The sequence below is a fragment of the Ovis canadensis genome, chromosome 16 (assembly GCF_042477335.2).
Source record: "Ovis canadensis isolate MfBH-ARS-UI-01 breed Bighorn chromosome 16, ARS-UI_OviCan_v2, whole genome shotgun sequence".
NCBI classification, from domain to species: Eukaryota; Metazoa; Chordata; class Mammalia; order Artiodactyla; family Bovidae; genus Ovis; species Ovis canadensis.
The window spans coordinates 39,151,423-39,166,332 of record NC_091260.1 but is presented as its reverse complement, the minus strand read 5'-3'; the positions used below and the strand labels follow the sequence as shown (position 1 = coordinate 39,166,332).

Here is a 14,910-nt window from a genome sequence, read left to right as displayed (position 1 = left end):
TATCTTTTTAAAGTAAATCCAGACAACTCAGAAATCTCCCCAACCGCCTAGCCATAGTGTACCTACCAGATTCACCATCATCTCTAACGACCTCAATTTATGACCATTGATTATTCGATGGAAATTTCTCTGACACGTGCTTGAAAAAGAAAGATGATGGCAAAGTAGAGACAGAGCTGGATAACTACAGTTTGCATGTCTCCCAAAATATTTTTCCAGAACCCTTTAAGTTAGTTTGCTACATATATTAGTTTTTTTTTTTTTTCAATCTGTTCTTCTGTATCGTCTAATCTACTGGGGGGGTTGTTTGTGGGTATTTTTTTCAATTTTATTTATTTATTTTGGCTGCACTGGGTCTTCGTTGCAATGCACAGGCTTCTTGTTCTGGTGGCTTCCCTTGTTGCAGAGCACACACAGGCTCTAGGCATGCAGGCTTTATGAGTTGCGTGAGTCAAGCTCAGTAGTTGTGGTACAGGGGCTTAGTAGCACTGAGGCATGTGGAATCCTCCCAGACCAGGGACCGACCTCAACTCCCCTGCACTGGCAGGCAGATTCTCAACCACTGGACCACCAGGGAAGTCCAATAACTGTCATTTCTTGACATTCAATATTACCTAATAGGTCAATTGAAAAGAATACCTCTCGATTATTTTATTTGTAATCCCACAATTGCTAACATTTTACTAAGCTAAATTTTATCTGAGATTAATATTTATTACCTAATTTCAAATAACTAATTGTGTTACATTTGATATTTTCTCTAAGATTGGATTCTTCAAAAGACCACTAAAGAAGAAAATGGAGAAATGAAATATTTGGAAGAGAAGAAATAATTATTCAATAATCCTCAGGTTTGCCTCAAATATGTGACAAGAAATTAATAAACACAATCAAAGACATAGTCACATAACTTTATGTAATCCATCAGGGATTAGTCACTTAGAAAATAACAGATCAAGCAAGATCCAAAAACAGTACCGTAAAGATATATTTTATAAAATGTTGAAAAATATTTTTAATTACTCATTTTTGTTGAGTAAGCAAAATTACAAAGTGTTTTGAAGATGAAAAATAACCTGTACAAATATGTTTATATATTAAATTACCAAAATATTTAAGGAATACAGAAAAAGATTTTTATGATCATTGAAACATTTACTTTCAAAATAATATAAATTAAGCTTTTTCCATTGATTCCTGATGGATATCCACATTCAGCATGATAGTCAACATTTGTAAATGCAAAGAAAGGAATTTTACCTGAAAAAGATCACTTCCCCCCATTCAAATGAGAAAAATTTTCCTATATACAGTATAGACTGAAAATAGAATCAAATCACAGAGAATACAGTCAGCATCTTTGTGTCGGGTTCTGTACTTGGAAATTTTTCTTTCCAAAGTGTTTGTAAAATAGTACAATTGAGCTGAAATTTTATCTAGAGGAGAAAATCAAGAAAGACTTGTTGAAAAGCAAGTGCACTGAATGGATTAATTTAAGCTTTTATAGAATACAATTTTGATATTGAACTCTGAAACTCAAAACTCTTTTATACTAAAAATAACAGGAGTTTTATGTGACATAGCACTGATTTGTCATGAAAAATCATGTGTGTGGTATATGCAAAAATGATTTCTGATAATGTTGATGGATGCTGCAGAAATGCTGATCATCTTTGCTGGGCAGCTTTTGAACATGAAGGGTCCCAGGATGTAACCCAAAGTAAGAGTTGATTCAACTCTTTGGTACATGGTTCATTCAAACCCTCAAGCTGTGAGAGTATGTTTATTTTTAATCTTTGTAAAGGTATTTAATTTTCCAAACACAGTTCTTTTTATGACAAGGCAGTATTTCATTTCAGTATTGCATTTTACCAACAAGCCACTGCTTTCTGAGTGAGGCATATCAATATTTAAATATATCTCCAGAAATGCATTTTAAAGAATTTCAAGTTGGAAACCTCACACCAACAGAAAGACATCACACTTTTGTATGAGCTTCTTTGTTCTTGAAGTAATCATTATGGTGCATTGGACTCTTCTGTAGCGTAAGTTCCTAGGTTGCTCCGTTTCTTGGAAAACAACACCAACAAATGAATGAATGTATGTGTGAACTACTGCTGTAAAATCTGCTGCTACTCTGCAGTAGCTCCATCTCTCTACCTGATTGACTGTCACCAGATCAGAATCTGTACTCATCTAGAGAATCCTGGGCTCTACTTTTCTCATAAAGCAGCAAATCAATGGAAAATAATCAAATGCCATGGATTTCTTTTTAAAAACTAATTTCCAGGGAATTATCTATGGACTCAGAGGCAGCCTACCTCATGGCTCTCTACATCTGCATCTAATATCCTGATGGTCAAAGACAGGCACCTGGAGAGTGCTGAGGACATCAGCGGCTAAAAGAAAGGCTGTCTCTCCAAAGATTTCGTATCCTCTTGCTGGCCTGTCATTTGTTCAGAAATGTCCCATTTTAGAATTTTCTTCATCTGTCTCCAGGTTCCAAAATCATTCTTTCCACCTGTCCTTTGTTTGCTCAACAAAGCATCTCTCATATTCGGAGTCAGCATGGTGCACACCTCCAGTGCATAGCCTGCTTAGCAGCTCTGCTCCAAGCTCAGCACATTCTTAGAAATAAATCTGATAGATAAAAATTTTTTTTAATTCACACTTGTTCTCTGACTCCTAAATAAAGCATTCACTGAACCAGGAGTGTGCAGATTTCAACTAAATATATTGTTAACCCAAAGGGGAAAAATAGAAAAGATGACATTTTTAACATATTAGAAAAGAGGGGAAGAGGTATTTGGCCAGATCAAAGAGCTACTTATAAGCTCTACAAAGTTTTCAACATAAGTCACTCATGGTTTTTAAGTAGACTGTTAAATGAGCCAGATATCCTGTTTCCCTAATATTGTAATCTTTTGAGGTTTATGTGTGTATGTGTCTATGCATCTGTGCACGTAGGTGTATAAACACACATGCACCCACGCACACACACACATGCATGCATGCATGCCCAGACACAGGCTGAAGAAAAAATACCTCAACACCAAGTGACAGTTTACAAGAAATAAACACACAAAAGCTACACCACAAGAAAAGTTTGATTCACCCACTTTGCATATTCTTTTCACTTTCTTTAATATTTAACCTTAGCATATAGTTATGTAATATCTTGATATCATGAATGTAGAAGCTTTGGCTAAAATAATGTCAGCAGTTATCCCAAATTAACTCTGTACAGATGTCGTAAACATAATTAATGATTAGGAAATATATAAAACTTTATTATTTTAAAACATTTAATAAGAAAAGTGATACTTACAAGTATGAACTTTTATTGGTTAAATTACAAAAAAAACTTTCTTTTTTTAACTTTGATATTTTTAAAAATTAATTGTTGCTTTTGCTATATAGACTGAACTATGTAAGAAGTCCCTTTCCATACCAAACCTATAATGGTATACTGGTAAATTATTTAACAGCTGACTTTCCAGGAGGGGAAAAAAAAAAATCCCTGATTTGTGTCAAAAGCCAGTTTTCATGATCTAAATTGTTTTGTCATGGCCATTTTCAGGCCACTAACATAACCCTAAACAGCTTGTAGAATTCCTGAAAATATATTTGTCAGTTCTCCTGTACCAGTATGAGCTGGCTTTAGCACACCATTGAGATAGACTGCGTGTGTGCTGAGTCTCTTAGTCATGTCCGACTCTTTGCAGCCCTATGGACTGTAGCCTGCCAGACTCCTGTGTCCATGGCTTCTCCAGGCAAGAATACTGGAGTGGGTTGCCATTTCCTTCTGCAGGGGATCTTCCCAACCCAGATTAGATGACAATGATATAAATAGATGATAGATGGATATGATAGATAAATAAAATATAGCATGTATATATAGACATACACAAACATGCACAATACAATCAGATTTCAGATTATTCTTAAAATGCTACCCTCATGCCCAGTAGACAAAGTGCTAAACAGTTTCACATTTTTTCTATCTTAATTTCTAACATTGTAATCTTCCTTTAATATTAATAAAATGATACAAACTTGGTGGAAAAGGAAGGAGTTGAAAGTAAAAATGTATATAATTTTGAAGAAATGAAATGAAAATCAGACCTACACAGCCGCAAAGAAGCTGTTTCACTTTCTCTAGGAATCCAGAGCCCTGGAGCCATATCATGAAAGGTCATTCTCTGTAAATATTTGTAATTTCTAGGATTCAGTTTGAACCTCAGTGACCCAATTTACTCAGTTATTTTCTCCAAACCCTAGATTCTTGGGCAATTTAATCTTTGAATATTTTCTGTGTCATAACTGTGTTTGAAATGAGGATTGTGGGAGGACATACTTTTATAAAACTTGATGTTTATTCAACCATAGTAATTAATAATTTTACCTTTTATAAAACCAATACCTAAGCTTAATTGGGAAACAAATATTTGCACCAAAGCAAGAGGTGGTTGCAGAATGCTTGAGTAAAGTTGGGTGGGAGGAGAGGCTGAGAGAAGAGCTGGTGCGTCTCTGCAGGCGGCCCCAGAAGGATCACAGTTTGCAGTGTGCCCGCTGGCATCTGTACACTGTGCTTTCCTACTGGATATCCTCTCGGTCAAACATGTTGTAATCTGCTCCTTGTGAATGAGCTGTCTTTTCTTTGCACAACACTGAGAAAACTAGGGAAGACTCAGGCTTAGAGCATGGTTCCTGTGTCCAGGACAGTTATAGTATTGTTCAAATAAAGAGGCTTCCAGGCAAATCAGTCTTTTAGAACTAGTATCCTATGTATCCCTTGTTGATTTTCAACACTTCTGAAGTCTCCTTCTATTAGTCTTCTCCCCAAGGGACACTTTCAAGAAGACTCCTAGAGAAAAACCTGTTTAAAATGTGTGCTCTGTTTGCTGTGAAATCCAGCTGCTGTGACTTGATCACTTACACAGGATGTCAGTTCTCCCTTCTTCTGTAGCAATCTAAAGGGTTGGTATAGTAAATGCAGTAGGGGCAAGATGAAAGGCACTTCAGAGATGGAGCATCTTTAAGGAATTTACAAACCATTATTGGGACACTATCAGCAGTGTGGGGCTGGCAGGATTTAGCCCTTTGGTGGGTCTCCATCAGCACCCCCTAATCCCCATCCTCATCCATGGGAATTACAATATAATCTAAAATCAAAAAGAGGAGCTTTAAAATCCTCAAAATTATGCTACTACTTTTTAATTAAAGTATACAAGTTAACTGTAAACAGCAGGCATTTTAATGCAAACACAACTTTAAGGTGAATCCACTGGGCAACAGGATTCTAATCAGTTTGCTATCCCTGATCACTTCCTACCCAGAAACTCTGAAACCACCACTGGAAATGAACTCTGCAGTGCATTACAGAAGGCTGAAGGCTGCCATTTCTGAATGGGAGCACTGCTGTGCAACATCTTAAGTACAACAGTAAAAAGAGTTAAAATCTAACATTGTAATCTGGTGAAAGAGTCAGTGTTTTTGATCCTCGTATTAAAATTTAACCTTGAATTTAGCAATTCCAAGCAACAGCCTTTGACCATCAACCTTGAGGAAAAGTAAAGGAGTGTGTGGAGGCTCTTCAGTCCCCAGCCCATTGTCCCCACAACATGTGGTTCCCGGGACATCCAGTTCTTAAACCTGAGCTCCCAAACCTACTACATCCCAGGATCAGCCCTCCCACAACAAATACACGTATAAGCACATGCTGAAGTTTTACCATTCCAAAAAGATATATTAATACAAGGATGAGTTATCACTTCTAATGTTGGGCTCTTTGCTTAGAGATCAGCATTTTCTTTCCTTTCAAATACATCAGAGCCTTTCTCCCATAGCTAATAAGTTCAGAACATTACACAGGACTTCCTTGCATGTTCCTCCCCATCACAGGGTAGAGAATTTTAATGTCATGCCAACTGGGCAATAGAACCCAGGGGCCATTTGCAGGATCTCTCTGCTTTCTGCCCTCCAGTAGGCTTCTTCTCTTCTCATCTGTACAGTGGGGATGTTTGGTTTTAATCTGGGTCTTCGTGGCAAGGCCATTTGAAGCCTGGTGCCCTTGCAAGGCCATGAGGGTTGGATGTTCTTTATTGGTGAGCTGAGTCTTGGAAATCCTTTAATTACTGGACACACCATGGAAATCATGGCAATACTGGGCGGATACCAGGGACACACACAACTACGATTGTGTTTGATGTTACCATATTTCAAAGTACATCTTGATGAAAAAAGAGTAAGTCTGGAATTTCAGGAGCTTTTGTGCAAGAGACTGAGACTCAGCTTTCAGTCTTTTATTTCTGTTTGATCTATGCAAAGATACTGGGAACCAAACTTTTTAAAGAAACTTTCCAAATGATAGGATGAAAGCCAGAATTCAACAGTCCCCTACTGACAGTCCCTGTCCCCAACTCTGTTTTTCAAGAGATGGAAAGAGGATTGGATGGGGAAGAGTGAGCGGTGTAATTGTTTCTTTCTGCTACAGAGTAGCCAAGCAGTAGGGAGTCACCACACAGACACTAATGGTGGCTTTCTGAGATCTTGGCATCACTGGCCCAATGAGAGGTGACGATCTTCCTGCCGTGTCCCTGAGACATCTTGCATTTTGAGAGACATAAAAAAAACAAAAATGTGGGGGAGGGGCTGAAGCTATTTATCTTTTATGTACACACCATTACTCCTCAAAATACTGTAAGCATTTTTAGCCCACATCATTCCTGGCCACAATACTAACACATGTACTTCACACAAGTAAATTGTTGATTAAATAAGAGTCAAAGTATATTCTTGCCTGTCTGTTAACTAGGGTTAATTTCCTGAAGTTTAACATGCTTTGGCTCAAGTGAAAACAATCATTTGAAGCAGCAACAGCTCAGATCTTCTTCATTCTAGAACCATTTCACACAGTACATCCCGATACTTAGTGTTTAATTGAGAGACACGCTTAGTGTTTAATTGAGAGACACGCCTGCCTTTATTCAAGATGTAGCAGCCACCCTCTGTTCCTTACGAGGGAACACTAGCTTGAAGGGAGAATGGTGTACTGTGTGTTACTAGTGTTGGGTTATAAAATTGTTAACAGACAGTGTAAAAAAAAGTGTCCATTTTATTTAAAAGAAAAGTGTCCATTGTATATAAAAACTATTGCCCTGAAACATGTATCATACTCACTCTAATAAACTTTTCTGCATGATCTAACAAAGTATATGTATTCACTGCTTGTCTATTTACCTCAGAATAAACTCATTAAAATGAAAAGCTCAAGGGTGCATGCATTTCTAAGTGGCTTTTATTGGACCGACTTAGAATAAAATATTTCGATTGCATTCAAGAACAAAGAAGCACTAACTCTCTTGATTCTGGTCATTTATTAAGTGCCTGATTTCAACACATGTTAAAAAAGAAATTGGTTATCAGGTAACAATGATTTAAGATGACATAATTAGAAATAGCTGAGAAAGCAAAAATCTATTTTGAATATCCTATATATGGTGCATCCTGTACACTGATTTGAGGTCAGATGTTTGATATTTTTGTATAATTCTATCTTATCTTGTGCATCAGCTGTGTATTTTACGTCAAGGTAAATGAGCATCCTGTCTTATATGTTAATAAAAAAAATGACTCTTTCAAAGAAAAATGTGACTGCTGTGATTTTAAGTACACGAATTTTGTCCAAGATTTCTTCCAAAGCATCAAAGTTTTTTTTTTTTTTAGCTCCTTGGTAGGTTTCCACTTTAATGCTTCTAAACGGAAAAAACAAAAGGCAAATGCAGTCTGTCTGTGGTGTTTCCTGTACACAATATAGCAATGAGATTAGTCTTTTGCAAACTTGAGACAAAAACCTCAGAATCCATTATTACTACATATCTTCTCCTAATGAGATGTTTTAATAATAAATTATCATCTGCTGTATAATAATAGATTGGACCACATAGTATAAAACAAAAAAAAAAACTAAGTGAAAAAAGTTATTTTCTCTATTCAGCCTATAGTTTAAAGAAATAATTTCATATATAAGGGCTAGAAGTAAATGCTGGAAGAAGTTTAATAACGTGTTCATCTTACAAAAGATTATATCCTCAAACTATGCAGTAGAATGAGTGAAGGAGATATTTTTATGGAAGAAAAAGACTGACTTATGAAGAGGTTATCTGTAAGGTCCTGGACCAAATTTGTGTCCGTACAAGATCCCAATGCACTCTCTTGTCTCTCTGACTGTGAGCTCAATAATTCTTTTCCCACTTCACCCTTCCCCCAGGAGGACAATGCAGTGGAGGCAGTAGAGAGAATCTGGATATATTCTCTCTAAAATAAGTGGCAGACATAGAAACATTATTTTTAAGTCTAGAACATAGACACAACATTTGCTTTCCTTATCCTTTGCAGTGTCCGATAATAAAATTAATGTGATAATCATAAGCAGATTTTAGTAACAATGTTCACCAAATAGAAGTGATCATTAAAGGGACTGCAGATAATTTCTGTTTTCTTCTTTAGAATAGCTATTTGAATTGTTTTTAAAAAATGAGTGACAATTTTTAGATTAGGAAAAAATCTTTTAGGGTAAAAGGAAACATATTCACATTGAAAACAATTTGAAACTCAGAAAAAAATAATTTTAAAACAATCATTTCACCAGCACCAGAAATTACTAACGTTATGTTGTCTTGTTTCTGAGCATACATATTTATTTTTTCCATATTTCTATTTTGACATACTTCAAATCACAAAGAAATGGTATGCTCTAGCTTTTTAATTTTTTAAAATTTTCTATCATAGTAAAAGGATGATGGCCATCAAATTCTTTCCCTCATCCTAGATTTGGCAACAGGAAGGAAAATTACTCGCATATTTTCTCAAGTTAATAACCATTATACACATATACACCTGCCATAGTAGTCCAAGTGTCAAAGAATTCTTTCTTTAACTGCTTCTTGAAGCAGCAGTGGGGCAGGGCGAAGAGCCAGGAGTAAACAGGGAAAGATGGGAGAGGTACTCTCGCTAAAAATAATAGCAACTGTGGCCTCATTTATCATAGAAAACAAATTTGTTTAGTCACTCAGCCATGTCTGACTCGTTGTGATCCCACGGACTGCAGCATGCTAGGCTTCCCTGTTCTTCACTGTCTCACAGAGTTTGCTCAAACTCATGTCCATTGAGTCAATGACGCCATCTAACCATCTCTGTTAGATGCCATCTAATCTCATCCTCTGTCGTCCCCTTCTCCTGCCTCTTCAATCTTTCCCAGCATGAGAGTATTTTCCAGTGAGTCAGCTCTTCGCATCAGGTGGCCAAAGTATTGAAGTTTCAATTTCAGAAAATGAATGGTAATATGCCAAATGTAATTCTGACCATATCAGTAATAACGTTAAAGGTAAATGGTCTGGTCAAATCAAAAGTCAGAGATTGCCAAACTGATAAAAGAATAAGGTCCATCTATATGTCCTCTAAAAGAGATTCAAAGGCACAAATAAATTGAACAGAATATTATGGGGGAAAGATACCATGCAAACAGTAACCATAAAAGAGTGAGGCAGCTATATTAATATCAAACAAAATGAACTTAAAGATGAGTGCAATTCCATACTACTCAACAATACAAAGGAATGAAATTGGGTCATTTGCAGACATGTGGATGGACCTAGAGTGTCATACAGAATGAAGTAAGTCAGAAAGAGGAAATATCATATATTAACATATATATGTGAAATGTAGAAAAATGGTGTAGATGATTTCATTTGTAAAACAGAGATAGTGACACAGACATAGAGATCAAACAAATGGATACCGAGGGGGAAAAGTAGGAGGTGAATTGGGAGATTGGGGTTGAAATATGTGTGCTAGTAATAATCTGTATAAAATATAATAATCTGTATAAAATATATAGCTAATGAGAACCTATCGTATAGCACAGGGAACTCTATGAATGCTCTGCGATTACCTAAATGGTAAGGAAATCCATATAGCTGATTCATTTTACTGTACAGTGGAAACTAACATTGTGAAGCAACTACATTCCAATAAAAATTAATTTTTAAAAAATGAATGTAATTCCAGACTTGAGAATTCTTGTGAGGGAAACCTGGAATCCCTCTAAGTATATAGAAATCCTAGACTTATACTTGAGTTGACTTTGATGTCTTGTAGGTTTTCAAGGATTCATAGGTGCCTGAAATTAAACTTCTGTGTGGAGTAGAGCCAAATCAAGGAGTTATCTCACTCTGAGACTTGACTCTTAAGTCAGGGTGTAGCATCCCTGACTTGCACAGAGTTTAGTTACAATGGTTCAGTTCCTCCCCAATTTCAGAAATAATAAGGGCAAGCACCTTTGTCTGTAGGTACCCAGGCTGCCAGCCACTTCACAGATGAATGCTCTTTGGCCATGTGCCAGAGCTCTAGTTAGTACTTGACTGACAAGTACTAGCTTCATTCAGTACTTTCATTAATTCAATAAAAGCAGCATTGAAACATCCACAGGTTTGGTCTTTAGCTGCCATTTTGCTCAGTTATTTTTTGTTGTTGTTGTTTTTATAGTATCTTTCAACCAGCTGTGTGTGGCATGAATTCATTTAGAAACCACAATCTTGAATGGCATTCCAAAGGCAAGAGTGGAAATGCCTAAACCTGGAAAATAAAGAATAGCATCCAGAATTGGCCATCAGACTGTAATTAGTGGAGCTGGAAGGTAGCCATGCCAAGGACTCTAAGCACCCTTGATGAAATGTCCAGGGCTCTTTAGTTTTACGTGCTGAGTCTCTCTATTTTTTTTTATTTTCTTCCTTCCTTAACTGTCAGACTTTTCTATTCTATTTGTACCCAAGTGCCATCTGTTATTCCTTTTCACACACTTTTCAAAGCTTTCTCTCACTCCTGCTTATTCTGCACACCTCACCATTATAATGTGGATAATTCTGCAGAGATTCCAATTAGTGTGTTGTTGGACAGCTCAAGGATACAGCTTCTTTGTTATTTGAGAGGCATCTGCGTTCTCTTCCTCTAGTTCTTGCTCCTGGCATGTCCTGCTGCTGGATCCTCAATACAAAGACGCTATGTTGTCTTTACTTCTGAAATGAGGCTGAGCATCCGTTCCTCTCCTGTCTGTATTACTCTCAGTTACTCTCGAGCTGCTGCTGCTAAGTCACTTCAGGAGTGTCCAACTCTATGGGACCCCATAGACGGCAGCCCACCAGGCTCCTCCGTCCCTGGGATGCTCCAGGCAAGAACACTGGAGTGGGTGGCCATTTCCTTCTCCAATGCGTGAAAGTGAAAAGTGAAAGTGAAGTCGCTCAGTCGTGTCCAACTCTTAGCGACCCCATGGACTGCAGCCTACCAGGCTCCTCCATCCATGGGATTTTCCAGGCAAGAGTACTGGAGTGGGGTGCCATTGCCTTCTCCGACTCTTGAGCTAAAACTCCTTAAAAAAGAACATATCAAAACAAAACACTTTCTCCTTTAACCCACCAACAGGAGCCACTTATCTGTAATCCAAGTCGTACTCCTTTCAGATGCTGGGTCAATGCTATATCTAGCTCCTTCACCAAGGTAACTTCATTTACGAAACTCCTCAATCCTAAGTGCAAGTTGACTCCCACTGGTCCTCCAGCCTGAGCAGACAACATCCAAGGGTGTGGCCTTGGTTGCACAAGTGCGTCCTCCTCCACAAGTGGACTGTGGGGGAAGGGCAGGGTGTATTGAACGTCTGTTTTACCCTGTCTCTGCTTTCTGTTGGTCAGAGAAGTTGGCCACAACAAATTTGTGTTGGACTGAATATGACAGAACCTATTTAACATGAAGAGAGGAACTTTCCTCACTACACAGAATTCAGAAATTGGCTGACAGCAAAAATGAGAATAAAAATCAGAGATGTTGATTGAATTGCATTTGACGACGTTATTAGGGATGTGACCACCAACTGATGGAAATAATAGAGGAAGAGGGACTGCTCAGACATCCCAGGAGCTACCTAGCTCTCCAATAAGGCATTTGCTTTATGTTTAAGTATCATTTCCATAGACTATAAAAGGAAACATCATTCTCTTTAATCAATTTCTAGTCAAGACAGCCATGTGGTGACCACACCTTTTAAAGACGTGATTAAATATGAATAATTAGTCTCTCTTCTTTCCTTTCCTAGACATCACGGCATTAATATTGGCATTTAGTTTCCTTAAATTGCATTCTAAAGTGCACGACCACCACAGCTCCCTCTCCGGATGTCATTTCTGGAGCCTAGAATTTACTAGCCCCGCCCCCATCTCCTTTTCTATACACATATTTTCTTTTCAACTTGGATTTTTAACAAGTTTAAAGTCATGATTATCTTTTAGTGTTTTTTTTTCATGATTTCTGGCTTATTAAAGGATATCATAAAGAATACAGATGAACAACCAGACGAAGAGATGCACAGGCTGAGGTCTGAGGGCGTCCTGACGCAGGAGGTTTGTCCCTGTGGAGTTGGGAGACATCATTCTTCTGCCAGGATGTGTGGGAAGCTCCTCAACCCTGTGTAAAGTCAAGATTGTTAAGGCATAACTTCTGTTTTTCAAATAAAACTCCTTTGAGTTTTGAAAAATGTGTGTAATCATGTAACCACCACCACAATCAAGATATAAAATATTTCTATCAAGTAAAAGTTTCCTCATGACCCTTTTAGTCAGTTTCCTCCCCCCATCCCCATCCTCTACAATTAATCTGATTTCTGTCCCTGTAGTTTTGCTTCTTCCAGAATGTCATATCAGTAGATTCATTAAGTATGTAGCCTTTGTATCTGTCTTTTCCCATTCGGCACAATGTGTTTGCTATTTATCCGTGTTGTTGCATATCTTGATTGTCCATTGCTTTTTAATGGTGAGTACAATTACATTGTGTAGATACATTTTGCGATTACCTTCGTTAGCTTGCTTCTCTTATCTTCAAAACTTGTGTGTGTGACAGTCAGGAGGCACTGTGTTTACATCATAGTTGGATTTTTTTGTTTTGTATTTCCTATCAGACATTAAGGGAGAGAATCACCTTGGGATGCAATTTTAGGAAGTAAAATGCCAATATTAATGCCAATATTAATATTAATGCCACAGTGTCTAGGAAAGGAAATTTAAAAAACTGTTCATATTTATTCATATCTTTAAAAGGAATTTTCAATCTAAGCCCATGTGGCTGCCTTGACTAGAAACTGAGAGAAGAGGTATTTCTTGAACTGGCCAGGCTGAAATGCTTAGATCCTAAATGCTACATAAATGACACATATATATAAATATATATATATATATGACATATTATCCCTATTAAGCAGTTTGGCAGAATGTAAGCTGGGATTTTGTATGTATCTCAAACCACAACATAATTTGGCCCTATAATATAGTGCACAGAAAATGAATTTTAGAGTCTGGGTGCGACTTGGGCCCACATCCCCACTCTTGCTGTTTACTAGCTGTGCATTCTTGGGCGGTTTCTTGACCTTGGCCCTCTAAGAATAAGCTTGCTAGCATCATAACAATAAGCTTCTGGAAAACATAACAATACCTCATAAAGTTGTTATGAGAAGCCAAAAGAAAATAAACTTAAAATAATAACACATGCGGCATTCTTAGCACATGGTAGGCAGTCAAATAGTTATCTCACTACCCTCTTTCAGTGGTATATATAGATTTTAAATTCCTATAATAACTTAGGGCAACAATAAAATTGTTTCTCCTTTAGATTCCAAGTAACTTATTTAAACTATTTTAAATGTAACTCCCACTGTAGTTGGCATTAACAAATGTGGGGTTTTTTTAGTTAAAAATACGCACATTTTCTTTTTGCCAGTTTATAGAACATATATCTATTGTTTTAAGTATGTAGAAATAGAAACAGTTGTGGTTTTGCTTCACATTAAAGTGATTTAGCAACCGTTTGATCTAATCTTTTCTAATCAGCATTAATGCTTATCCCTGTCTTCTCCATCCACATGTTCACCTCTGTAGCCTACAGCCCAAAGATGATAAATACAGAAAGTTCTGTTGCTTTGCTGCAATTACTGAGAGACAATAAGAGGAGCATATAAGGAAACCATACATTGGGGGGTGGGGTGGAAATAGACCAAAAGCAAAAACGAAAGGCAACTTAAGTGCAATAGTACATACATTGGGGGTACTGTAGGCTCAGTTCCAGATGACCTCAATAAAGCAACATTGCAACAAACCAAGTTACATAAACCTTTGGTTTCCCAGTGCACATACAAGGTATATTTAGACTGCACTATAGTTTATCAAGTATACAATGCAATTATGTCTTTAAAACCTCCATGTAAAAAGAAAAAAAGAAACCTCCATGTACATACCTTAATGAAAAAGTATTTTTTTGCTAAATACTGCTGCCCATCATCCGAGCCTTCAGCAAAAGATAGTAATAATGTCAAAATGACTGGTCACAGATCACAACAAACATAATGATAATGAAAAGTTTGAAATGTGGGAATTACCAAGATGTGACATGGAGGCATGAAGTGACCAAATGCTGTTAGAAATATAGCACTGATAGACTCACTTGGCACAGGGTTGCCACAAACCTTCAATCTGTAAAAAAGCAGTACCTGTGAAGCACACCAAAGAGAAACACAATGAGATGAGATCTGCTTGTAATATACCGAGTAGATGTGTGTAACCCTTGGGTTCTCAGGCATGAGAGCAATTACAGAGGCATATAGTAAATGGATTGGAGTTTTATAATACGATGTCTCTGACTCAAATCGTGTTTAGAGATGTGTAAATTTCCAGGCCTAAATGTTTCCTCTAATCTTCTGTGGGTCACTAGAATGTAGATCTCAGATATCAATTAGCAGCAAGACTGTCTTCCTGTCTTCCTTGTCCTTTCCTCCTCTTACTACCATGATGGTCCAGACTGCATAGTATGGTG

The 14,910-nt window shown here is 37.3% G+C and overlaps 1 protein-coding gene and 1 long non-coding RNA gene across 2 annotated transcripts in view; one reads left to right on the top strand and one right to left on the bottom strand.

The window, feature by feature from the left end:
* ITGA1 (integrin subunit alpha 1) overlaps positions 1-2,706 on the top strand; it is a 165,845-nt gene extending 163,139 nt beyond the window's left edge. Inside the window, exon 29 of the mRNA XM_069556562.1 lies at positions 766-2,706. Coding sequence (XP_069412663.1) covers positions 766-810 — 45 coding nt within the window. The 3' untranslated portion in view covers positions 811-2,706. The remainder of the gene's footprint in view (positions 1-765) is intronic.
* Positions 2,707-14,334: 11,628 nt separating this feature from the next.
* LOC138422026 (uncharacterized) lies at positions 14,335-14,541 on the bottom strand. Its single transcript, XR_011249716.1, has 2 exons — positions 14,477-14,541; positions 14,335-14,385 (listed from the first exon to the last, which is right to left on the bottom strand). It is a non-coding gene; the product is annotated as an uncharacterized lncRNA (long non-coding RNA).
* Positions 14,542-14,910: the final 369 nt, after the last annotated feature.